The sequence below is a fragment of the Canis lupus genome, chromosome 25, assembly GCF_011100685.1.
Source record: "Canis lupus familiaris isolate Mischka breed German Shepherd chromosome 25, alternate assembly UU_Cfam_GSD_1.0, whole genome shotgun sequence".
NCBI classification, from domain to species: domain Eukaryota; kingdom Metazoa; phylum Chordata; class Mammalia; order Carnivora; family Canidae; genus Canis; species Canis lupus.
The window spans coordinates 27,246,948-27,274,467 of NC_049246.1; the positions used below are offsets into that span (position 1 = coordinate 27,246,948).

The following is a 27,520-nucleotide window of genomic DNA, read 5'->3' on the forward strand; positions in this document are numbered from 1 at the left end:
TCCCCTCCAGGTGAGTTTCTCAAACTCCTCAAATGCACGGACCGCCCTAACTTCTGTTGTTTACGTATTTCTTGTGAGCTAACAGAGGGCAGGGATCATGTTTATTTCCAGAATGCACCGTGCTTGGCATTTAGTAATCAACAGAGAACGGCACAGGTAACCCTCCGGGCGCTCGCCCCGGGGCACTCACGGCCAAGCCGCACAGGACCCCCCGCCCCGCCCCGCCCCGCCCCGCCGCCCTCCGACCCGCGCCCCAGAGCGGCTGCGCTCGCGCACCTCCCCAACTCCTTCGCCCCGCCCACTCGCCGCCACGTGGTCGAGGGCCGGTCGCACCTCGACTACGTCACCAGTACGCGCCCGGCCGCCGCGGTCCACCTGGTCTGCCGGCCCCGCGCTTCTCGCTTCTCCGCGAGCCGGCTGCTCGGTAGCCGCCACCGCTCAGGTCCGGAGGCTCGCGGCGTTCCAGGCTGTCGACATGTCGATGCTGGCTGAGCGTGAGTGGAGGGCGCGAGGCTGAAGGTTCCAGGCGACGCCCCCGGGGCGGGCTGAGGGGCGCGGGGATGCGGGTCGCCGGCGCGCGGCGGGGCGGGAGGACGCCCCCTCGGGGGGGGGGGGGGCGGGGGGACGGGGAAGCCCAGGTCGGCTCGGCTCGCCCCGCCTGCCGCGGAGATTTCCAACGCAGCCTTCCCGGGAAGTTAGCTACCGGTCGGCTAGTGAAAGAGACCGAGTGTCCACGTGGGACTCCTGTCCTTGCGCTCAGATCGGGCACGCGCGCGCGGTGGGTCGACCGGGAGCCCGGACGCCGGCCGAGCAAACCCTGAGCTGTTCTCTCACTTCTCCGGGCCTCAGCTGCTTCTGCTTACGAAGAGGCGGTTGTGGGGGGTCCCCGGGTGGCGCAGCGGTTTGGCGCCGCCTTCGGCCCAAGGCGCGATCCTGGAGACCCGGGATCGAGTCCCGCGTCGGGCTCCCTGCGTGGAGCCTGCTTCTCCCTCTGCCTGTGTCTCTGCCTCTCTCTATCATGAATAAATAAATAAATAATCTTTTTAAAAAAAAGCAGGCGGTTGGGCCAGCAGAATCTCTTCAGGCCGTGAAATCCTGCTCTCGAAGACATCAAACGCAAGAAGTTAGCCTTTTTTTTTTTTTCTTTTTTCTTTTTTTTTAAGAGGATGCAGGACCAACGAGTGATTCTGAGTAAGACTGGCCGTTCGGACTTAGCTGGAATTGTTAACATTCTTGCACGACAGAAGTGTTGGCTGCAACGCCGCAGCTCGCTTCAGTTTGACTGTTGTCTTCACTTCGTGAAGTTCCTGAATTCATTCTCTCTCTCTCTCTCTCTCTCTCTCTCTCTCTCTCTCTCTGAGAGGCTGTTTGACTTTTTCGGGACGTATCTAACTAAAAGTTGCCTGTCACCAGATGGCAGTCGAGCTTTGCTCAAGAAAAGCCGGCCCATCACTTTTTTTCAAAGTGCGTAATGGGCAATGAACAGAAACAGCTTGTTTAACAGACCAACAGCAATCACACAGGGGTTCAATGAAATAAATGCTGTCAGCATCCTCTTATCTAAGAAAGTGGAAGAATGGGAGCCCAAAACACAAGGAGGAAGGCACCGTTCCCTTTTTACAGCAGTTGAAATCCAGGTTCAGAAGAAAATAATTTGTCCCGAGTCTTTGAGCTAGAAAGTGACAAATTTGATCTAGTTATCTCTGTGTCTTTACCTTTTTTTTTGGTCACTGGGCCAGCGGTTTATTGTTTTAAAACAGAGACTTCTGGAAAAGAATATGTTTTAGACGGACTCGGCGCTGTTTCTTCATTTGTGGAACTAGGGCTGCTAGGATCTTTTCTGGTTTTAATATTCTCTGATATATGATTATTTCAGCATACACATTGGCCCTGGCTCTGCTGTTCATTTTTGTCTCTTCCATGATCAGTTTCTTCCAGGATATTAAAAAACTTCTTTATTATCTTCATTACTAGATTGGCTTTTAAAAAAAATCCGTGAGATAGTGAACATGAAATGTTTCAAAATATGAAATGCTTATTATAAAGGTGTGAAATGCTGTTTGTAGGCATCAGTAATTCAAATTGCATGATTTCAAGGGAATATTTTCAGTTCCTCTCTCCGCACTGTGACTCCAAATTTTCAAATCTTCGCCATGACAATATATGATATTTTGTGTTGTCTTTTAAAATAACTTGCTGTTTGTCTTTGGCATCCCTTGTGATTAGATGTTCTTATTTTAATAAGACTGGTGTTCTTGGGGCACCTGGGTGACTCAGTCGGCTAAGCGGCTGCCTTTGGCTCAAGTCATTATTCCAGGGTCCTGTTGTTTGAGCCCTGCTGGGCTCCTTGCTCAGTGGGGAGTTGGCTTCTCCTCTCTGCCACTCCCCCTGCTTGTGCTCTTTTCGCGCTCTCTCGCTCTTTCAAATAAATAAAATCTTAAAAAAATACTAAACAAAAGATTGGTGTTCTTAATTTATTTTAGTTTTTTAAAGATTTATTTATTCGGCAGAGAGAGAGAGCATGCGAGCACGAACAAGCGAGGTAGGGGTTGGAGGGCAAAGGGGGAGGGAGAAAATCTCAAGCTGACTCCCTGCTGAGTGTGGAGTGCAAATCTCGAATCCTGAGATCATAACCTGAGCCAAAACCAACTGATGCTCAACCAACTGAGCCACCCAGGTGCCCCAGGATTGCTGTTCTTATTTTAGAAATAAGAAAATAGGAGCAAAGAAAAATGCTAGTCTCATAATTTCACTTCCTAGCAATTATTTTTTTCTTCTAGTTTATAAAATTGGGGTAATTCTGTAGGTACAGTCTCCCCCCACTTAACATTAGTGAACATTTTCAATTCATTAAACATGCTGTTTCCTCTGTTTTCCTTTGCCATGTTGACTATATTTTGTTTTATTTTCGCCATAGGCACTTATCCTGTTTTTAAAATCGAATAGTTCTCTTTTGGTGTCTCAAAAATATTTTTTATTAGTATTTCCGTAATTATCAAGTGTTATTTTATTGAGTCTCCCTTATGTAAGACAAGGAATCTAGCTTAGATAAACCTCCCCCTATGTAAGACAAGAATTTACTCACTTCCCAGTCATTACGTTATTTGGAATTTTAGACACGGATTTTTATCAAGTTACTACTTTTTTCATAGATTCTTTTCTTTTTAAGACCATTTTTGGATACTTCCAATCATGTTTGTAGTCAAATCACACTATAATTAATGGATTATAATAATGCTCATTGCATTAAGATTTTGTACTGCAGTTTCCTTTAGTTTGATTATTGTCTTGAATTTTTAAATAGGAATACATGGTACATGGATGGTATATTTTGAGCTCTTGAATATCTCAAGACAAAAAGACAAAACTGTTCCTGGCTCTTAGGACTCCACATACCTTTCAGAGTAAGCTGAATCCTGGCATAAACCAGGTGGTATTAGGCATGGAGTGATTGAAAAATGAAATCTCTTACAGCTCTTGTAAGGAGGGTTGTTTATTGGGGTTACCCCAAAAGTGTCCTGATGGAACCATCTACAGTTAGGTCTCCGCATAGGGGGAGTCCCTGCTAGAGAATAAATACATCATCCCAAGTAGTGATTCTGCAAATTCAGGGTACTCTCCCCTGAGGCCCACGTTTGTCACTTATACTGCTGTTCCACATAGTGTCAGGCATCCCAAGACCACCCCAGATTCAGTGATTTGCTCAGATTCAGGACATATGACTCAGCAGAAAGTTGTACTCATGGCTAAGATTTATTACAGCTACAGGATGCAGAACAAAATCAGCAAGTGGAAAAGATACATGGAGCAAAGTCCAAGGCAAACCAGACACAAGCTTCCAGAGTCTTCTCGGTGAAGTCAGATAGGACATTCTTCATTACCCCAGTACAAGTTGTGACAACACTTGTGAAGTGTTGCAAACCAGGGAAGTTTGTTAGGGACTGCTGTTATGTTTACTGGAGGCTGGTCTTTAGGCAGGCTCTGCTTGGCATATACCAAAATTCCTGACTCCCAGAAGGAAAACCGAATATTCAGTATAAACCATATTGTTTATATAAACAGGCATAGTGAACCCTTCATCAATTCTGAGAATGCTAGGAACCTTCCTGAAACCCAAGTTCCCAGCCAAGCTGCTAACCTTGTAAGCAAGCCTTCCGAACACTAGCAGGGAGGCCTGCAATGCTCCATTCTGCACATAGGGTTAGCAAAGCTGAATAACTGGAATAAGAATAACAACACATTATGTAAATGTTGATCCAATCTGCACAGACCAGTGACAGTCTTTTTCTTGCCAGGATTTCTCAAACCTGGAAACTTCTACAGCATAGAGCCAGAAAGTGTTTCAGGAAAGTAAGGTTCTGATTAAATAAATTTGGGAAACATGGCATGCCTACTTGCCCTAGGAGGATCTACATGTCTGAGTAGTAAAGATTCTGGGAAAGTCTCTAATATGGAATACTATTAAATTTCATTTCACCCATTGTTGCCCTTTTTTATTTAAAGGGAGGGCACCGCTCCCCCTCCATTTAACATCCTTATTGAGGAAGCCCTATCCTACCCCATTGGTTGAGGATATCTGACATTTCTGCCGGAACTGACCTTGGGGGTCTTTTGTATAAGCACTATTTATTATCTGCTGCGTACACATATGTAACATAAACTGTTAGAGTTTTTATTGCAAGGGGTGGCCTCATTCATTCTCAGAAATGTTTAAGCCCTATTCAGAACCCCCTGGCAAGCACTACTTACTGTATGGAGGCATGAATTCTGATATACCAGTAAGCAGCCTTATGGAGAGAACACTGGTTAACGAGGCTTTGATCTAGTATGTTGTTTATTAGCAGAGGGAGCGTTAAGCTGTATATTTGCTAAGATAGTAAAGTAGTAACTTAGGGATGCCTGGGGGGCTCCGCGGTTGAAAGTCTGCCTCTGCTCACAGGATCCAGGATCAAATCCCACATTGGGCTCCCTTTGGGGGGCTTGCTTCTTCTGCCTGTGTCTCTGCCTCCCTGTCTGTATCTCTCATGAATAAATAAATAAATAAATAAATAAATAAATAAATGTTAACCAAAAAAAGTAACTTAGCCATGGTTAGCACTTTTGGGTCACATTTTTCCTGCAAAACTGTAGATTTGAGCCCAACTTGTTTTGCTTTATAAGTAGCCTTTTTCTGCATGCTTGTAAAAGGTTTACTTATTTTTGCTAGGATGTATGTAGTTTGGGTCTCTTTATTGATTTTACGTGGAGTAAAATTAGCCCTCTGACTGGAAGTTGTGTTATTTTTACATTATGTTGTGAAGGTGTGAGGGTGATCTGGCTGTGACATCTGTTACTCCATTGATTGCCAGGGTTGATTGGGCTGATCTAGGCGGGAGTCCCCTTCCTCACTGCTCCATGTTTGCCTCTCCTGAAACTGCATGCTAGGTTGAAGAGGACGACCTTCCTCAATACAGGAGGGATAAGGAGGACCTTTCTTTGGTCAAGGGTATATGAATGGCTACGCTTCCCCGCTAGAACCTTTAAACAAGCTTTCAAGGTCCATTTGTAGGAGGATGTAGGGTAGTCCAGCTTCTAAGATTCCAGACACATCTAAGTGAGGTGCTGTATGTATCAGCTACCTTTCTTTCTTTTTTTTTTTTTTTTAATTTTTATTTATTTATTTATGATAGTCACAGAGAGAGAGAGAGAGAGAGGCAGAGACATAGGCAGAGGGAGAAGCAGGCTCCGTGCACCGGGAGCCCGACGTGGGATTTGATCCCGGGTCTCCAGGATCGCGCCCTGGGCCAAAGGCAGGCGCTAAACCGCTGCGCCACCCAGGGATCCCCTCAGCTACCTTTCTTAAAGAAAGAAGGGAGGGGAGGAGGGAGGATGAAATTACAAGACTGTTGTTGATAGTGAGACACTGCGCTTTGGTTGTTGCAGTAGGTGAATAATAATGAGGACCTCCAAATTTCTTACTTGGCCATAATTAACTTTGAGGCTTTGTGTTCTTGTTCTATGAACTTTTGAGGTTCTGTATCTCTGGTCATTTTCCTTGAAACTACAGTTATAAATTTGAGTTCCTAATGGTCAGTTATTGATATGCATTTAAAAAATACTTAATATGAAGGAATTCAAAGCAGTTCCCTTAATTATTTTCCTTCCTTCCTTTCTTCTTTTTTCATTTCTTCTCTTTCTAACTCAGTCATACCTCCATTTACATGTTTACTGAGTACCTGCTATGGGCACAGTATTTTCTGTTTCTTGAGGCATAAAAAAGAAAAACACACAAATATGAGCCATAAGGAAATGATGGTCTAATAGAAAACAGAAGAGATGGATATAAAAGCCACAATACAAAGAATGTGAGTTAAATGCCAGAAAAGCAGCAGATAATTTTTTCTGGAAGTTCAGAGAAAGGGGCATGTGGCTTTAGGGCATTTTAGTGACGAGGGATGGTATCACAAGTGTCTGTCGATCACAGATAGGGAGGGTATAGTTGGCTCTCCTCAAGATCATAATGACTGTGGATTAAGAATATAAGCTTTGACGTCATTTGAACCTTGCTTTGTATGGAGGCTCCGAGTTTTGCTTGGGGGCATTAGACACATTTCTTTAAATCTCAGATTTTTCTTGTCTGAAAAATGGAGATCAGGATGTCCATCCTCATTGGGTTACTGCAAATTGAGTACAACGTATGGATAGCATTTGGTATGTGACGTATGGGAAGGAAAGCTGTAGTCTCTGCTGTTGCTACTGGTGATGGTGACGCCTGTGTTGACAGGTGCTTTCAATTTCTACCTTTAGTTGAGTGTGGAAGGCCAGGTGATGGTAGATCATTTATTTTTGTTTGTCACATATGGAGGGAACATTGTTATTCTTATCTTAGGCCAATTTGTATATTGAGAATATACAGTTGGGAAAGCCAGGGTAAGTGATCCAGTCTTATGATATTTCATCAAATGTTGAATCCAGTATCTGTATGTAATAAAACATATTGTTTGTCACATTTTTTGCAAGTATATGTGTACATATTAGGTCTCCTGTATATTTGTGTAGTATTTTCCAGGTTTGAAAGATGAGTTGCCGATGAGATACTTTGTTATTTACAGGTCGGAGGAAGCAGAAGTGGGCTGTGGATCCAAGAAACACTGCGTGGAGCAATGATGATTCCAAGTTTGGCCAGAGGATGCTAGAAAAAATGGGGTGGTCTAAAGGAAAGGTATGTTGGAGAAGAGCAAAAGAAATTGGAGCAAAAAAAAGAGGCAAATCAGGAGGAGGACGCATCTTTCTTTGGAGACTGGGAGAAATTTGTATTTTAGATAAATAAGTTATTTTGGAGAAATAACTGAATTTAATGATAAAGTTAGAATTGAACAGGAAAGTCAATTCTCTTTATCATTTAAACTGCCGTGATTGGCATCTTTCATAAATTGTACCTATTAATTAGCTGCACTTAGAATCATACTTAACCTTCAGTGTTTTATGTTGCTAAGAGTAATTTTGTTCCCCTTTACAGCTTAGAATACACATTTTCTTGTTTTCCTCACACTCCATTTATTCTTGACTGAAATATGATTTCTACTGTTATCTTTGTGTTTAAATGGTTCCTTTGAAGGACTTTACTGATCTTGTTGACAAATCCAGTAGCTCCTCTTTTTGTTCTCATGTTATTCAGTCCCTTAGCAGATTGGACATAATTGACTACTCTACTCTTGAAATACTTCTGTCTTGGCTTCCGCAATACTGCCCTCCCATCTGTTTTTTCCTTTTGCCTCACTGGCCACTCCTGAATGTGTTGTTGGCTCTTCCTCCTCCAGGCTTTTGAGCTTTGGAGCTCCTCAGGGTTCAGCCTGGGCTTTTTTTGTGGTCTGCTCAGGTGAGCACTTTCATTCCATACCATGCTTTGAATTTTCTAAATTCTGAGAGCTGTCCCTTTTCTTTTTCTTTTTTTTTTTCTTTCTTTTCTTTTTTCTTTTCTTTTCTTTCTTTTCTTTTCTTTTCTTTTCTTTTCTTTTCTTTTCTTTTCTTTTCTTTTCTTTTCTTTTCTTTTCTTTTCTTTTTTCTTTTTTTTCTGTCCCTTTTCTATACGTGGTCCAGATCTGTCCTCTGAGTTTCACATTTGTAAATTCACCAGCCTAGCTTGACATTTCCACTTGAGTAAGCACCTCAAGTTTATCATTTTTGTTATAAAACTCTTGATCCACCCCCCCCTCCCTTCAATCTTTTGCTTCTCAAGTCTTCCCCGTTTGTGCAAATGGTCATGCTTGGTTCCTCTAGCTCTCTCACTTCTCGCCTCCCCAGTCATTACTTCTCCCTCCCCAGGGCCCTGTCCTGGGCTACATAACATCATCGCTGGCCCCAGTCACTGCTGCAGCCTCACAGCTGCTTCCCTCCCCTCCTTCTGTTCTTCCTCTGGGCCATTTGCCAAACAACAGCCACAATACCCTTTAAAATACAAAAATTAGATCATGGCATTTCCTTGCTTAGAAGTTCAGCGGTTTCCTGTTGTTTTAAAAAATTAAATCCAAATTCCTTCCATAATATTCAAGGTCCTGTGAGGTCTGTCTCTTTTATATCATCTTATTTTCTCTTTATCCACTTAACCTAGAGCCAACCTGGTTGCCTTTTAGTTTCTTCAGTACACTTAAGTTCTCTGGGACACTTAACAATATGAGTGTTAATTGATGCAGGGGACTTGGGGTCCCCTTTCTCTACTTTCTCAGTGTTGTCTTATAAAATTATTTAATGGAGAGAGCCATAGATTTGTAATATCTCTAATGGGCTTCGATTAGTTTGGTGGTAGTACTCTGATTGTGAGCATCACAAAAAGGCATGTTCTCCACAGTGTTTACATGGTCCGTAAGGTGGGTGTCAGGTTGAAGAATTAGCATTTGTTACTGTGTGTATTGGTATTACAGACATACTTTGGAAGACATACATCCATTAGACTGTGTTCTCTTTGAGGGTAAGAATAGTGCCTGACTCCTGGATATTTAATAATTGAATGGTTGATGAAGAAAGATGCAATCTGTCTTTATACCTAATAAAAATGCTAATTCTCTTTGTGTTTGATCTCCACAGGGTTTAGGGGCTCAGGAGCAAGGAGCAACAGATCATATTAAAGTTCAAGTTAAAAATAACCATCTGGGACTTGGAGCTACAATCAATAATGAAGTGAGCAACACTGTGTCTACTGGGGTTTTTTTCTGCACTATTTGCTTTTTTATAAATATAAACATTTTAATCCAATCAGATTGATCAGCTTTCAACTGTTCAAGGGTGTATCCTCCATGTTATGGTTAACTAAAGAGCCCATAACTAAGCTGGCTCTTCATCACATCATGTGCCTCCACCTTCCCTTGTTGTCCTTATGGGATTCTTGTTTATGTCTGAGAGATCCAAATTAGTTTTATTGCTAAACTTTGAAAAGAATTTTCTTTTTATAAAAACACTAATTTTGGTTACAGTAAGGAATTTTCATCTTTAACTGTGTTTTGATATTTGTTTATTTTATTAAAAGTTGGTAGTGTTTAGTTTCAGAAAGAAACTAAATGTCTTTTCTGCAAGAAAGTGGTGACCTATCTCTGTGCCAGTTGTCTAGTTCTGACTCTTGGTGTTCAGCAGTTGAATTTATTCACATTTCCCCTTAAATACTGATGCTTTGAAAACATAACACTGTAATTAAAAATTAATGGCCCAACATGCTTTTCATTTTCAGTATTATTGTTTACCTTATAAAGTGCCTAAGCTGAAAGCTTTGTTTTAAATTTTTACGGCAACAGAATCTGATAGGAAATCTGGAGAACTGTTTTAGGTAAACCAAATTATTTTGATTCAGTATACTAGGTAATGGACTAGAAATAGTAATCATGCTGATAGAGTAGCTAAAATTTTAAAACACTAAAGAAAGAGTTTATATGAGGTTGGCTTTGAAGGTGGTTGTTTAGAGATAGATGTATAGTGCACTTAATTTTTTAGAAGCATTGCCCAATATGCCTATTTAACATACCTTAACTAACTTCATCATCTTCAGAAGTGTGTATGAGGCAAGTTCCAACATTGATACCTTGCTTCCCGTTGGTTTAGATTGTTTTGGAGATGCCTATTCTCTTTTAAAGTCCAATTGTTTTTGTTATAATGAATGTGTTAGTACTGCGAGGGTGCTCCAGTGTACTTGGGAGTCTTTCCTACTCCCTTCCTCTGTGTTCTTTTGTAAAATTGGGGTCAACACGAACAGATAGAGTTAGGCAAAATATTTTAAGTGCAAATGAGCAAAGAAGAGAGCCCTGAAGTCTATTGCTGCTTTTTTCCCTTTGACTTACATAATATTCTCATAGTGAGAAAAAAATAATAATTTTATTTTTCTTTATTATAGTATTTAGCAAAGAGGTTGCCTGTTGATTATTTGGTTATAAGTGGACTGTTGATAAGCTATCCACATTTGAAGGCTTCCAAGAAGCCTATTTTTAAATTTTTTTTTTTAATCTTGTAAGTCAGTCAGATAAAGACAATTATCATATAGTTTCACTCACGAGGAGTATAAGAAAGAAACAGTGCAGAGGACCATGAGGTGAGGAAATGAAATGGGAAGAAATCAGATAGAGAGACAAACCATAAGAGACTCTTAACTATGGGAAAAACTGAGGGCTGGAGGGGAGGTAGAAGAGGGAATGGGGTAACTAGGTAACAGGCATTAAGGAGAGAGAGCATGTGGTATGATGAGCACTGGGTGTTTGTTATATGCGACTGATGAATTACTGAACTCTGTCTCTGAAACTAATGATGTTCTGTATGTTGCCAATTGAATTTAAATTAAAAAATTTTAAAAATTTAAATTTGATTTTTTAAAATATTCTGAATTTTTAAAAATATTTATTTCTTTATTTGAGAGAGACAGAGTGTGTGGTTGGGGAGGTACAGAGAGAGAAAGAGAATCTCAAGCAGATTGCCTGCTGAGTATGGAGTACTTCACTGAGATCATGACGCAAGCTGAAATTGAGTTGGATGCTTAACTAGCCGAGCCACCCAAGCACCCCAAAGCCTATTTTTCATATTAATATAGATAAATTAGATTTCAAATTTGTATTAATTTCTTCATTCAAATTTATAGCATAATATTTTCATGAAACATTTAAAACTTCACATTAACAACCAGATTTCCTTGCTTCTAAAGTGTATCTTATCTCAACCAGTGTATTTAAACTCCAGGCTTGCCTTTAATTGATTTTTTGGGGTATTTTTAGGATAACTGGATTGCTCATCAGGATGATTTTAACCAGCTTTTGGCTGACCTGAACACTTGCCATGGGCAGGAAACAACAGGTAGAAAAACCTTTGCTTTGTTATCCATTAGGTTTATAGAAGATGTAATGTCTCAATTTTTACCAACTCCTTTTACTGTAAGCATAATATGTCTGAAATTGAAGGTATTACAGATAGCCATTTCTGTATATGTTTAATAGTGCTCTCACCATTGAAAGCAAATACTTTTTTCTCAGTAGGAGTTTGAGAATGGCAAGGTAAATCAGTTTACCACCTCAACTAGTAAAGTGATTCCCAGGGATCCTTGAGTTGTGACTAAAAAGTTGCTTTTAAAATACAAAACAAGAGAAAAAAATAGAAAGCAAGAAGTACCAAGTGGGACCACAAACCGAAGCCAGCTTTTCTTCATAGAAAAGCCTTTTTGTATTGATTCTACCTAGTGAAGTGCATTGTATCTTTGAATGTATGTCAGAAATTCAGAATACTCTGGTATAGTAAAATTTGTTACAGGGCATCAGTACTAGAAATTGTGTATCTAAGGCCTAGAAACTGGAAATGAAACAATTGAATATTGGGCATTACGCATTAAATTAAGAGAAAGATAATACTGTTGAGGGGAAGGACATGGATGGTAGAATCCTCAAACTTGTGGGCCTTTGGTTTAATTTTTAAGGGAAGTTTTTTGTCTCATGGCTCTTAGGAAGGCAGGGATGTAACTTCAGTTAATTTTGCTGGATATTCACTGAAGAAATATTGACTGTTAGCTCTTCTGCAAACAGGTTTTTAAAAAACATTGGTAAAATATACATAATATAAAATTAACCATCTTAACCATTCTTAAGTGTACAGATCAGTGACATTAAGTACATTCATACTGTTGTGCAACTACCACACCATCTATCCATAAAACCCTTCATCTTGTAAAATTGAAACTCTGTCCTCTTTAAATATAAACTCATTTTTCTCTTTCTCAGGCCCTTCGCAGCCATTCTACTTTCTGTCTCTGAATTTGACTACTCTAGATACCTCATATAAGTGGAATCATGCAGTATCTGTCCTTCTGTGTCTGGGTTATCTTACTTAGCATAATGTTCTCAAGGTTCATCCATGTTGTATCATTGCCTTTCTTTTAAGGTTCAGTAGTGTTTCATTGTATGTATAGACCACGTTTTGTTTATCATTCATCCTTCAGTGTGTACTTCGGTTGTACATCTTGGCTCTTGTGGATAATGCTGCTGTGAACATGAATGTATAAACATCTCTTCAAGTCCCTGCTTTCAGTTCTTTTGGGTATATATCTAGAAGTGGTATTGCTGGATCTCATGGTAATTCTATTTTTAAGTTTCTGAGCAACTGCCATTGTATTTTCTATAACGACTACACCATTTTAAATTTGCACCAACAGTGCACAAGTCTTCCAGTTTCTCTATATCCTTGTGAATGCTTGTTATTTTCTGGGTTTTTTATTTTGTGTAGTTTTTGTTTCGTTTTTTTGATAATAGGCATCCTGATGGGTGTGAGGCAATATCTCATTATGGTTTTGATTTGCATTTCCCTAGTGATTAATTACATTCAACATCTTTTCATATACTTGTTGGCTATTTCTATGTCTTCTTTGGAAAAATGTCTTCAATTCCTTTGCCCATTTTGAACTGGGTTTGTTGTTGTTGAGTTGTATTCTGCAAATAGTTTTAAAAGGAATTTCTTTCTGTTCCCCGTGCACAATGTTTGGCACATAGTGAACTATCAAAAGATATTTGTTAAATTAAAAGAGGAAGAACTTTGTAGAATGAAATTAAAAATTAGCCAAGTTCAGCAAACATTCGTTGAGCTGCATGCTGGATCCCAAGTTAGGCATGAGGATATGTAGCTATATGGGGCAGTCCTTGCTTAGGTAGCTAGCAGGATATGCTGGTCATTGGTAAAATCATAGGGCAGATCCAACTCTAGGAAGATTTGCAGTGAGGCATGCAGGGAAAGGTGCTGTTTGTATTTTCCCTGATTCCTTCTTGTTGGAATCTGTAAGTTGGATAGTTTCCCTTATCCATGGAATAACTATTAGAAGTATCCTAACAATTCTCTGTAAAAAGATACGTGGTCCTAATATAAAAGATGCTAATTTGTTAGAGAAGAACATAAGGAAATGTTTTGTGAAAACACTACCTAGATTGGTGTTAGGAATGCGGGATTTATGCAGTGGTAAAACTCAAGGACCCAGAAACATCTTTATATTCAGGATGTCGGTTGAAATCAGTAGAAAGACAGATATGAGTGCAAATGTGATCATATAAGACTTAAAAGGTTTTGACTGAAGAGTAATGGAATGTCATGGTTTAGAGATGAACACTCAAGCCATACTGCCTGGATTTGAATCTTGATTCTGATGTCTGTACTTATGTGACCTTAAGTAAATTACTGAACATCTCTGTCTCTTGGTTTCTTCTTTGGTGAAAGGGAGATAATAGTACCATCCTTGAAAGGTGTTTGTGAGAATTAAATATATTACTATGACTAAAATATTTTGAACACTGCCTATTCTATAGTAAGTACTTAATATACATTAGCTGCTATAATCTTTATTATTATTGTTATGTGTATAGATGGAACTCCAAAGTAGAATATTTCCTCTGATTACTTTTAGTAATTAGAATATAGTGCCATGAATAAAAAGTGATACTTGTAGGTGGATGCATTTGGGCTTGATACTTAGGCTATTCCTAGTTGTCATTAATGAAATCAAAGGCAATGATGTGCTTTCTCCCCAGATTAAAAATAGAATGCTCTTACGATAATGAACATTATAAATAGCTGTACTTGGTGGCAGCAAGATGTAAATACAATTTGAAATCTTTATGCGACTGATGGATGATCTCCAGTTATTTTAAGGTAAAAAAGGAAGATGAAGAACCGTATGTATGGCATGCATTTGTAGAAAAATATAGAGAGGAAATGCATGTGTGTGTGTGGTTGGGTATACATATCCGTGACTTTCACTTAGGAGTGATTTTGACAATGTTTGGAGACATTTTGGTTGTTACAACTGGGGGTGGAGGTGCTTCTGGCATCCAGATACTGGCCAGTGAAGCTGTTTAGTATCCTGTTGTGCACGTGGATAGCCCCCAGTGATAAAGACTTAACTGGCTCCAAATATCAGTGGTGGTGGCTCCAAATATCAGTGGTGCTGAGGTTGATATACCTAGAATAGCTTCAGAATATCTATTCTGTAAATATTTTATATACATAAAATATCTGCAGAAAAATACTGAAGAAACTGGTAAGAGTGATTGCTTTTAGGAAGGGAGCTAAGTATTGGGGCAGAGGGATGACAGGACGACTTCGCTTTTACTGTAGTCCTTTTGTACCTTCATGACTGTGTACCACCTGTGTTATGTCCTACTCAAAAAACTGTTTAAAACCTAATTTTAAAACTGTTCCTTGAGCCCATTTATCTCATTTACTGCCACTTCTCTGTACTTCTCCCTTTTGCCACAAAACTCTAAATTTTCTATCCATTGATTTCAGTTCTAATTCTCTTCTTGTAAAAACTTGTAATATGCCTTGAGTCATGTGGATGGTCTGCTTAGTTGTTCCACCTCTCTTTTGCATCTTCTAGAATTGACAGACTCTCAGTGGGGGTGCAGGAGGGGGAGCCCCAAACATCACACTCACTTCTCTGGATTTCCGTACCGTTAATTGGGACTGTAATTCTCTGCTTTGCTCCACTGTCAGGTCTTTGAGCCATCCACCCTGCCCCTCCAATATTGTGTTGTAGTTTTCTTTGCAAGAGAGACAGTTGAAATGAGCCAGTTCACCATTACTAGAAGCAGGACTCTACCTAGAATATTTTTTAAAAATAAACTTCATTGAAGTATAATTTATATATAATACAATACAATGTACTCATTTTTGAGGGTACATTTCCGTGAGTTTTGGTCAACGTATATACTTTTGTAATTGTAGTAACCTTGATAAGGAAATTTTCATCATTACAAAAAATTATCTTGGGTCACTTCCCAGTCAGCCCCCTGCTCCTCCCTCCCCACCCACCCCTGCCCCCTACTTCATTCTCTGGCCCTGGTCAACCCCTGATTTATCCATATTGATTAGGTTTCTATTTTCTTTTCTGCCTGGCATATTTTTCCCAGCATGATTCTGAGATTTATCCATGCTGCATTTATTAATAGTTCATTTCATTCCTGAATAGTTTGCCATTGAGTGTGCCATACTTTGTTTATGCATTCACCTGGTGATGGACATTTGGTTGTTTCCAGTTTTTGCTTACTGTACCCAAAGCCGCTGTGAACATTTGTGTATATATCTTTTTGTGGACATGTGTTTTCATTTCAGTAAGACTTCCCCCAACCCTGCACACTTTGTGGGTTCCCTTCCTTATGCCACATCCAGAAATTGCCTCTTGACAGAAAGCCAGGCAGTCCTAGAGCTCACATCATTTTGTTGCCCATCTGTCAAGGATGACAGTCCTGTACTGCCTGTTGTCCAGTGTCTGATGAGTTGGTTCATATCTTTTGTTTTCCCATTACTTGTGGTAGAGGGGCATGACTCATAGCAGTTACCCTTTCATGGGCAGAAGATAGGGAATCTTCCTCCTGTCTCTTTTAAGCCCACTTCAGTCAGACTGCCTTATTGCTCCACAGAAACTCCCCTTGGCAAAGTTACTAGTGACTTCATGTTACTAGATCCTGTGGGCATTTTTTTAATCTTCATTTTACCTCACCTGTGGCAGGTAAGGTAACCTGCCACAGGTGATGTTCACCCTTCCTTGAATCACTCGCTTTCCATAGCTTCCGGGACCCCACCATCTCCTGCTTTTCTTCCTGCTTCACTGGCCACTCCTCTTTAATCTCTGCTGCGATTCTCTTACCCAGCCTTGTCATGTCTGGGGGCCCTCCAGTTCAGTCCTGGGACCTCTCTCATCTTTTAGCTACACCAGTTCTTTATTACATGATGGCTGGATATAAACCATGGCTGGAATGTTTGGTAATTTATTGAGACTGCGTTACCTTCTCTCCTAAACTCCAGATTTGTATTGAACCCCCAGCTCAGTATCTTCATTTGAGGTGTCATCAGCTATCAACTTCTCAAACTTAATATACTCAAACTCCAGTTCTGGCTACTTTCCCACCCCTGCCCCACAAATGGTTTTATCCACAGTCTTCCCCATTTTAGTTGATGTCAGTCCCCTCCTTCTAGTTGTTGAAGCCAAGGACCTGTGTTCACTAGGAAATGTTGGTTCTACCTTCAGAATATACCCAACCCCTGACTGCTTCATGTCCCCTGCACTGTAGCTAGTGTCTGAGCAACTGTTATTTCTTGTAGAGATTATTATAGCAGCCTCTAAAGCTGGTTTTCTCAGCCATGGCACTGCTGATGTTTTGGGCTAAGTAACTCCTTGCTGTGAGGCATGTCATATGCATTTTAGGATGATTAGCAGCATTCCTGACCTCTTCCTGCTAGGTGTCGTTTGTATCTCTCCCTCTGCCCAGTTGTGGCAACCAAAAATATCTGCAGACATTGCTAGATGTCTCCTGAGCAAAATACCCCTGGTTAGGAGCTATTCTCCTAAATTTCTCTTTCTTCATCCATCCATGGTCTCCTTCAGCATAATAGAGTGATCCTTTCAAAGTGTAAGTCTGTGCTGCTCCTACTCAGACCCCTGCCCCAACTACCCCTCCCCCCCACCATTGTTGCCTCCTTTTCATTCAGAATAAAAGCCAAAGTCCTTGTAGAATCTCATAATATGAACCTTTTCCCTTTGTGACCTTATCTCCTGCCATTCCCCTTCTTACCCATTCCATCCTAGCCACTGATCCCTGTGCTGGTTTGTGACTATAACAAGCATCCTCTTGCCTTAGGATTTTGTACTAGTATCTCCATCTCTCTAGAACATTCTTCCCCCAGTTAGCTTCTTTGCATTGTCTCAGCAAGGTCCACACTTACTGCCAGCTGAAAATTGCATCCTGTTCCTTAGTGCCATTTTCAGAAGTCAATAGGAAATTGGTAAGACATAGCAATATAAGGATATTATGTAGAAATAGGAAGGAAGTAAAACCCAGAAGAAACCGCTAAGAATCTGGAGAGAGCTAGGGCAAGGACTTGATGTGTGTGTGTGTGTGTGTGTGTGTGTGTGTTTTAACAGCTTTGTTGAGATATGATTCACATGCCATATAATTTACCCATTTATAATGTACAGTTCAATGACTTTGAGTATATTCACAGAATTTTCACCAGAACCCATTTTAAAACATTTCATCACCTCTTTACCCAGTGGCCATCATCCCCCATGAGCCCCCCAACCAGCCTAGGCAACTGCTGATTTACTTTCTGTCTCTAAGGATTTGCCTATTCAGGACATCTCATATAAATGAAATTCTACAACATGTGGTCTTTTGTGACTGATTTACCACTTAGCATAATGTTTCTAAGGTTCATCTTTTAGCCTGTGTCAGTACTTCATTCCTTTTTGTTGCCAAATAATACTCCATTGTGTGAATATACCATGATTTATCCATTCATTAGTCAATGGCCATTTGGGTTGTTTCTATTATTTTGTCTATTATGAATAATGCAGCTGTGAACATTGTCAGTATTTGTGTGGCTTTTATTTTCATTTCTTTAAGGTGTATACAGAGTGGAGTTACTGGGTGATGTGGTTACTTGTTTAACTTTTTGAGTAACTGCTGGGCTGCTTTCCAAAGGAGCTACACCAGTTTACATTCCCACCAGCAGTGTAGGAGGACTTTAATTTCTCTTCATCTTTGTCAACACTTGTTATTATCTGTTTTTTGATTATAGCCATGCTAGTGGCTACAAAGTAGTATCTACTTGTGCTTTTGATTTACATTTCCATGTCAGCTGGAGATGTTGGCCATTTTGTCATGTGATTATTGGCCATTTGTATGTCATCTTTGGAAAAATAGATATTCAGATCCTTTGTCCAATGTTTAGTTGGGTTATGGGTCTTTATTGTTTAGTAAAAGTTTCTCATATATTCAAGTGTCAGTCCCTTATCAGGTATATGATCTACAAATATTTTCTTCAGTTTGGTTTGTTTTTTCACTTTCTTGGTGGTATTGTTTGAAGACTGAGGTTGCAGAAATGGGTAAAAAGACTCATTCCCTTCTCTGAAGAAGCTTAAAATCTAGTGCAAAAGAAAGAAATGAAACAAATACCAAAATAAATTGTTCCCCTCACTTTCTCAGTTCCCAAATAATTGAAAGTAGCAAAGCTTTGGAAGGTGAGGGTTTTCTTTGAATATTTATCCAAATCTCCTTGTTTCCTAAGCTTTTTCTTTCCTATCAGGTTTTGCTAAGTTTGCATTATTGATGAATGGAACCAGTTTCTAGCACACACAGGCTTGGATACTGAGTGTGCTATTAGGTTTAATAACAAAGTAGACACAGCTGAAGAAAGTCTAGAAAATAGATCAGAAGACAGTTATCCAGAATGCAACCCTGAAAGAGGAAAGGATGGAAATACAAAACAGAAGTTTAGTTGGAGGATAAAGTGAGAAGATCTAATATCTAATAGGAGTTCAGCAGTGCAGAGAAGAGAGAATGGGGCAGCGGCAGAATTTAAGAGCAGAAGGGCTGAAGATGGCCTAGAATTAGTGATAAAACACATCCACAGATCCAGAAAACTTAATTCAAGCAAATTATATTAAAAAAAATTCACTTGCAAACATAATAGCAGATGTAATAGTGTAACATTGTAGCAGAACATCACACACAAACACACACACATACAGGCATGCACACAAAAGAGAGAAGAATGTTAATGCAGCCAGAGAAAATATACTGATTCCCTTCAAAGAAGCAACAGTTATAAATGAAAGCAGAGTTCCTAACAGTGGAACCCAAAGACATTGGAATAAATATAGAGGGAAATATAATTGGCAACCTAGAATTTTACACTCAACAAATATATTTTTCAAGAAAGTGGATGGGATGTTTTCAGACAAAACTTTACCACCAGTAGACCTTCAATAAAGGAAATTTTAAAGGATGCACTTCAGTCCAAAGGAAAGAATACTTATAATCTGCAGTGTCCCCAAACTTGAAATAACCCAAATGTCCATCAACCATAGAATGGAGAAGTAAACTGTTCTGTTTGTAAATGCAAAGAAATGAAGTATACTTACATGCAAGAGTCCAAAGCAGAGGTTGGCAAACTTTTTCTGTAAAGCGCCAGAGAGAACTACTTTGCAGACCATAGTGTCTGTCACAACCACTCAGTTCGGCTCTTGGAGTGTGAAATCAGCAATATACAGTACAGTATATAAACTCCTGGGTGTAGGGTGTAGGCTGTGTTCTTGTGAAATGTTATTTATAAAAACAGGTGGTAGGTCGGATTTGGCCCGTAGGCTATTGTATGTTCACTGGTGTAGAAGGATCTCATTAACTTAATGTTGACTGAAAGAAGACACAGAGAATAATACCCAGTATGATTCCACTTTTAGAAAAGATGGCAGGCAAAAATTTGGGATTTAGGTACCATACCGGGGTGGTCAAATTATTTTAAAACACAAGGAAGCAATTACTATGAAAGTCACAATCGTGATTACTTAAGGGGAGAGGAAAGGGGATGAGATTGAGAAGGGACCCATGGGGAACGTTGGGGGGGATATTAGGGTTCTGTTTTGTTTTTGTTTTTTTTCTGGTTGGCAATTACATAGGTTATTTGTGACATTATGTTTTATGAACTTGCTGTGGTTCTTACTGTCCCCCTCTCCGCCAAAAAAAAATAAATGTTTAAAACCAAAACAAAAAGCAAGAGGAAGGATGATTATTACAAAAATCAGGATAATGGTAGCTATTAGGACAGTGGTTCTCAACTGGAGGCAATTTTGGCACTCATGGAACATTTGGCAATGTCTGCAGACATTTTTCATTGTCATAGCTGGGGAGATGTTATTTCTATCTAGTGGGTAGAGGCCGGAAATGCAACTAAACATACTACAGTACACAGCATAGCTATGCCCCTCCCTCCTCAAACAAATTATTATTCATCTCAAACTGTCAATAGTTTAGGGGTTGAGAAACTCCATTCTAGGAAGAGGGGGCACAGGATTGCTGGATACTTCTTGATTCAGGCAGTGTTCTGTTTTCTAATCTAGGAAGTGCTGGCAGGGAGAGAGATTGCTTTATGACTAACTGTACAGGCTTCAGATGCTCCTATATGTGATGATATTTGTCACAGTAAAAGAAATCTAAAAATTACCTGGGTCCCTTTCTGGTAGACTTAGTTACTTAAGTAATTTAAGACTTATTAAACCTGTAATGAAGGTTAACTAAAGAGTAACCTGATTTGAATATCAGGGAACACATTCTACCTTAATGAGTATCTGGTGACGTATAAATGGCAGTCACTTTTCCTACACAAGTTCAGTGACCTGATTAGTGTGTCAGATAGTCTTGAGCTGGCTTTGCATGACTATAGTCATCGAGGCAGAAGGTTTTGAGTCTGGGGCTCTCTTTCTTCTTCAAGGGATCCACACATTCATCCTTGAAGAGGGAAAATGAGCTGACTTCACACTTTGGTATTATAACTTTCTCCTTCATGTACTGAATTAGAGAAAACTTTAACTTATTAGGTGATAGAATTATTAAGAAATTAGCAGCTTCAGGATTCCAAAAAGAAAGCCATGAGATTCATTTTTTTTTTTTTTTTTGTAGGTACTAAGGAAAGAAAGCTTTTTGAGCAACTTGCTTTTGAGATTTGACAGTGATAGCTAATAAGTTACCTTTTCTCTTTGAGGGTATCATGATTACTTTTTTCTGAGAAATACCATTGTAGTTGCAAAAACTCTGGTTTGGGATAGAATCACTGTTCCATGTGCTAATTGCTGAGGCTAAGCACAGACAGTATAGTCAGGCCTTCGTGGTGTATTCCCAGAAATACAGTCAGCGAAATGACCCAGGGAACCCTGTATTATTTGTTAAGAAGGCAGAGAGTGAGTCAGGACTTCCAGGTGGTAGCCCTTTGTCCTCATGCAGCCCTGTCCACAGGTCCATCTGTGCAGGCTGATTCTTCTGTGCATAAGACAAGTAGAAGGCAGAGGGGAAGTAGTTCCACCTCGAGACCACTAGAGGGTGCCAGTAGCCTTGCAGCAGGCACAGAGCCGGCCAGAAACCAGGTGCTGGAATGCCTTTAGAATATTCCTTTAAGGGAAGACCTGGCCAAGGAATGGACCTGAAGAACTAGTAGGTTATTTTTCTGCCATGTAATCCTTGGTAAATACAATATCTTCATTCAAGTGAATTTTTGTTCATATTACACGTATTCAAGCTGAAAAGCAGATGGCCCAATAACCTCTTAACATTTTTCTACCATAATATTTTTACTTCCTTAAGACTGTTTACAAATTCACACAGTACGCCTTTTAACTAAGCAGAGATTCCATACCATCCTCTCCCTAGAATCCTGCAAAGATTCTAGACATAACCCTTATTTTCTGGTGGGGCATAAAACTCAGTATATCCTTCAAAATTTCATTTTTAGGAATAATTTTATTAATTAGTTCTCTCTACCAGACTGAACTTCGCTTTTTTGGCAGACTGACTTCAGGGCTTTAGGAAATGTTTGTTACTTCCCTCAGATAGTTTGTCCTTTGTGATTTTAAAGATTTCTGAAAATAAACTGGGATGCCGATCTCTTGTTAAGGACAGGGATCTTCAAGGGTTTTTTGTATACATTTTGAAAACCAGTATGTCCTGTCTTACATTTTTTAGAGCAACATCTGTAAGGTTTTTAATCATAGTTTTAGATAGTTGCAAAGAATATCATTTCTGGCCTACTGGGAAATATTGGAATTTTAAGACAAAACCCTTACATCAGTCTCAGATGTATCCAGTGGATGATAAATACTAGAGCTATTTGATATCCATTGTCACGTATTTAGAAATACACCCAGCAAGCCCTTTGGTAGTTAGAACTATTATATTTCTTAATTCCCTTTCCTCTGAAACAGTGTTTCCATTGCATATACCCAATAGCATTTTATGTTAAGATGTCCTTTTTTTGCTTAAACTTTTTAGAATTCATCATCCTATTCTATTTCAATGCCCAAAACACATACATAGAAATTTTCGGTTTATTTCTAATGACTCCAAGGTTTTAGGGGTGAATATTTTTTCTGTGGATTAAGTTGTCATTATATCAGTAGATTACAATTAATAAAACTGGGAGGCATTATAAATTTTGATAAATAATTATTATAACAGTAAAATCTTTCTGGAAATGCATCTCTGGGTGAGATACATTGGTGTGGGGAGGGAGCTGGTCTTGCTGCTTTGACTAAAGGTTGCTTCCTAGTACTTTGGCCTGTGCCTTATTTATTCCTGGTAAGAGAAGAGTCACACTTCTCTTGAAAAGTGAGGGAAGAACATGTGAGAGAAGTGGAGGAGGAGAGGCAGATTGCTGCATCCACTCAGAATCCGAGCAGCTTGGAGAAAGAATACATATGGACTAGTAGATAGAGGCCGATTCCCCTAAGATCTAGCTGTCTATGCTCCATATACTGTGGGAAGTCTGTGTCCTTGGCAGAGGGAAAAGCTCCCCCGGTGATGCTTACTGTCCTTTGAAGTGCAGGAGCAGCTCTGTTGGGGATGCAGTGTAGTGGTAAGAATGTGGACTATCACTCATACCCACCTGGGTTTGGATCCCTTCAGAGCCTCCTCCTGTGTGTGCCATATTTAATCCCTCTGGGCTTCAGTGTCTTTCTTTGAAGTCAATTTAATCATCATGGCTTCTACCCTGTAGGATGATTGTGAAGTGAACTGCAAGAATGCATAGAAAGCTCTTAGTTCAATGCCTTGTACTTCTTTATTAATAAGCTTTCAGTTGATAATAGCTATCATCTAAGCTCTGAACTTACTAAGTGACTTTATGTTTGGAACACCAGAATTAAGAATATTATGAGCCTTAAGTGTTTGACCTCCAAAAGATGAGAAAAATTTACTTGTGGGATGTCTGAAAAAAAAACCCCAAGCTCTTGAAAAGTGACTGCAGAAGAGAAGGTTTCAGGTTGGTGCTATAATTAACCCATGCCAGGCATTGTCTGAAACCTTAAAATATCTGTCTTTATATCCTTCGGATCCTTACTTTATAATCCATATTGTTTGTAAAATCGCTAATTTCAGGATGCCTGGGTGGCTCAGCAGTTGGGTGCCAGCCTTCGGCTCAGGTTGTGATCCTGAGATCCAGGATTGGGCTCCCTGAGAGGAGCCTGCTTCTCCCTCTGCCTGTGTCTGTGCCTCTCTCTCTCAGTCCATGTCTCTTATGAATAAATAAATAAGTCTTTAAAAAAAAAAAAAACTAATTTCTGGAAAGGATTACAGCTAACTACCATAACATTCAGTGGGCATGTGCTGGTTTTGCCCGAGTATTAAAGTGAAAATTTCCTTTCCCCCCTTTCTCTAACTTTGTGTCTGTAGTTCTTTATGACATAACTTTGGGAAAATTCAGTCTCTTTCTCCCTATGATTATGTGTGTGTGCAGTGCTCTGCTGCCTGACCTTGACACATAGATAAGGGTGAGGGAATACGGGTAACTAGTTACTATCTTATAATTGACTCTAACTCTAGATCTACTTGCTTTGCTCTTTTAGGCAAGGGACAACTTTCTGGCTCACATTTTCTTCTTTTATTAAAGGAGTCAACACATGAATTTATTCCTCAGTAATTTGTTTTTGTTATTTTTGTCCTTAATGTGAGTCTCCAGTGAAATCTAGTGTTTGAGGCGATGGCTCAGTGCCAGCCAGCTCTGCTCCGTCACACTGCCTGATCTCTTAAAATTGTCACTTAACCTACCTTTATTCACCTTTTAAAAGACCTTTTGATTTTGAAACAAGTATAGATGTACAGGAAATTGCAAAAATAGTACTATAAAGAGTCCTGAGTACCATTCACCCACTTTTTCCCAGTGCTGACATCTAATATAACTAAAACATAACATCAAAACCAGGAAATTGACAGTTGTGTAGACTGTTAAGTATTGTTTTTTAGCCTTCATGCATATATGTGTGTGTATCTGTGTGTAGTTCTGTGGAATTTATCATGTGTATAAAATCATGTAATCATCACCATGGTTAAGATACAGGATTGTTTTATTACCACAAAAGAGCTGCCTCACGCTGCCCCTTCATATTTACACTCATTTTCCACCCCTCCAACCCCAGCACTCCTCATCCCTGTCTGGCTCTATAGTTTCGTCATTTTGAGAATGTTATATAAATGGAACATACAGTGGGTAGATTGACCTTTGTCACAAAGCACGACTCCCTTGAGGTCCACCCCAAACCCTTTTTATTGTTGTGTAATGTTTCAGTTGAAGGATGCACCATAATTTGCTTAGCCATTCACCCATTGAGGGAATTCTGGGTAATTTCTAGTATTTTACTATGATAAAGATAAGGCTACTATGAACCTCATGTGTAGGCTTTTGTGTAAACACAAGTTTTCATTTCTCTTCCTCGAGGATTTTACAAATTTTGTGTGAATGGTCATGCTTGATTCATAGTACACAGTTTAAGAAGAATATTTCTAATCGTTTGATTGGAGTTCAGTAATAAATGACAGGACTCCTAAAGGTTCCATTTAAATAAGACCATGTCATTGTAAGAGAATAAATGAGAGTGGATTACATTGAGTCAGAGTTTAATACTTTTCATTCTTTTTTAAGATTCCTCAGACAACAAAGAGAAGAAAACTTTCAGCCTCGAAGAAAAGTCCAAAATCTCCAAAAACCGTGTTCATTATATGAAATTCACAAAAGGTAAAATTAAGCAGTTCTTTATTTGTTGTTGAAATCTGTGTTCATGGTAGGTTTCTTAAAGCATTTTTAGCTTTCACCAAATTTTTAGCCCCTCTCCCCCCCTTTTTAAAGATTTTATTTATTCATGAGAGACACACATAAAGAGAGAAAGGTGCAGAGACACAGAGAGAGAAGCAGGCTCCATGCAGGGAGCCCAACATGGGACTCGATCCCGGGTCCCCAGGATCACGCCCTGAGCCAAAGGCGGCACTAAACCGCTGAGCTACTCGGGCTACCCCCCCCCCCTTTTTTTTTTTTTTTAAGATTTCATTATTCATGAGAGACAGAGAGGGAGGGGCAGAGACATAGGCAGAGGGAGAAGTAGGCTCCCCATGGGGAACCTGATGCAAGACTCTATCCCAGGACTCTGAGATTACAACCTGAGCCAAATGCAGACATTCAACCACTGAGCCACCTAGGTGCTCCAACTTTCATATTTTACGTGCAAAATGGACAAGTAGGGATGGACTAACTGGTTTGATTGATCTAAAGCAGTGCTAAAGTTTTAGCATCTATTGTGAATCACCTGGAGATCTAGTTAAAGTGCGGGTTCATTAGCTCCGACGTGGGACCCCATATTTAGCTTTAGACTATATGTAAGTCCTCTGGCAAAGCTGGAAGCAGAAGTCAACCTGCTGTGTAAGGAGAACAGAGACTTTTAGTGGCTAGGTCAGAAAATAATCTTAATTCCACGCTCAACTTCTTTAGTTATATTTTCTTGTTTTTGAGGAATCTCACTCCCAAGCTGACTCACATTATTCTACACCATTCCGGCATTGAATGGAGTGTTAACTTAGACATTCCATGGTCATTGCAAAGTAGCTTTAGAAAATGTATTTGAGAACTGGGTAGCCAGTGAATCCTAATGTCCTCTATCAACACCTTCCCTCTCCCTTGCCACTATTGCAGCCACTTGCAAGTGCAGTTGTCCTGTGTAACCACGAGGTGGCAGTCTGGTATTAGTAAGAAACAATTTAACTTGAGCTTCTCAACTACCCCCCCCCCCCCCCATGTTTTCCTATGGAACAGTATTGTGTATTAAGTACACTTTCCAGGTAAAAGCCTACTTATTACATACTACAAGTATAAATATGAATGTAATCCTATTGTGGTAATCTAGATACCATATGATGGCTCTTCTATGGGACACGCCTTTTTTTTTTTTTTTTTTTTTTAAAGATTTTACTTATTTATTCATGAGAGACACAGAGAGGCAAAGACATAGGCAGAGGGAGAAACAGGCTCCCTATAGGGAGCTCGATGTGGGACTTGATCCTGGAACTCCAGGATCACTCCCTGAATTGAAGGCTCAACCGCTAAGCCACCCAGGTACCCCCTGGATGTGCCTTTCTACCTCCATAGGCTGAGAAACACACATCCCTTTGCTTTAGTCTAGTTAATATGATTGGGAATTCCCTGACTCCTAGAACTTGCCTGAATAGCAGTGGGAGCTAGAATTCCCACTAGTCTGTTAATGGTGGTTCTTATTTGGGGTCAGAACCCCAAAAGGTTGGTCTGGGTTTGGTTTAAGTGAGAACCCATGGCAGAGCTAAATGGAGTTGGGAGCTGAATAGCTTCAGAACATGTACAAGGAGAGATGGGCATTTTCTGTTTACCTCTCCCAGCCGGTATGGTTTTTGTATGGCTCTTCATGTTATCCCTTCTCCTTTCTCTCAGGCGAGGCCCTTCTTTGTTGTTTTCCTGTATGGTTTCTGATCAGGGTTTCTCTCTACTCCTGACCCTCTGTAGAACAGAAGACAGTTCCTGCTGGCTCCTCAGTCTTTCTGAGTACAGGCTAAATTGCCACTTTATAACCAGTCCTTAAATAATCCCTCTTTTTTTCATTAGAATTTATAGGAAAAAAGATATAGCAGAAAGATGCTGAGCCAATTAAACTAAAAGTGGCTTGTAACTTTTAGATGGTAGGGCAGCCTTCTAAGCTTTCACCTTAGCAAATCCAGTTTCCCTTTAGTACCTAACTACATGCATGATTTCACCTGAAGCATTTGCTGCAGTTGGGATAAACCTCTGTAATCTACTTTAATCTAATGGATGCTGGGAGTATCTGCTTTCTATTTCTAGTTAAGCCACTCCCTTGGCAGGTGACCCTGTCAGCCTGTTTGGTGTGTTATGCCTTCACTTTCTTGGAATGAGGTTTGCTGATTTATTAGCTTTGCTTGGGGAGAAGGGGGGCATTGGTATACAGGGAAGAGGGTTCAAGATACATAGTCAGAAAGGAAGCAGAGGAGATTGAGTGGGAAAATAGAGGAAACGCAGATTGGGGAATGAGTGGAAAAGGTGAGAAAAGGAGGCAGAAATCCAGAAAATAATTATTTGCTATCTTAAGCCATGGAGAAAGAATAGAGTTCTCTCATTTAAAGTCTTTCCTTGTACAGCAATTGTTCTGGATATGAATGAGAAACCTTAAGTTGTCTCTAAGGTGGAT

The 27,520-nt window shown here is 39.9% G+C and overlaps 1 protein-coding gene across 1 annotated transcript in view; it reads left to right on the forward strand.

Annotated features, from left to right (window-relative positions):
• Nucleotides 1-336: 336 nt before the first annotated feature.
• The window catches only part of PINX1 (PIN2 (TERF1) interacting telomerase inhibitor 1), a 92,383-nt gene continuing 65,199 nt past the window's right edge, over nt 337-27,520 (forward strand). The window contains exons 1-5 of the mRNA XM_038573661.1: nt 337-494; nt 7,092-7,201; nt 9,064-9,156; nt 11,226-11,304; nt 24,943-25,035. Of these exons, the coding sequence (XP_038429589.1) occupies nt 476-494; nt 7,092-7,201; nt 9,064-9,156; nt 11,226-11,304; nt 24,943-25,035 (394 nt within the window). The 5' untranslated portion in view covers nt 337-475. The remainder of the gene's footprint in view (nt 495-7,091; nt 7,202-9,063; nt 9,157-11,225; nt 11,305-24,942; nt 25,036-27,520) is intronic.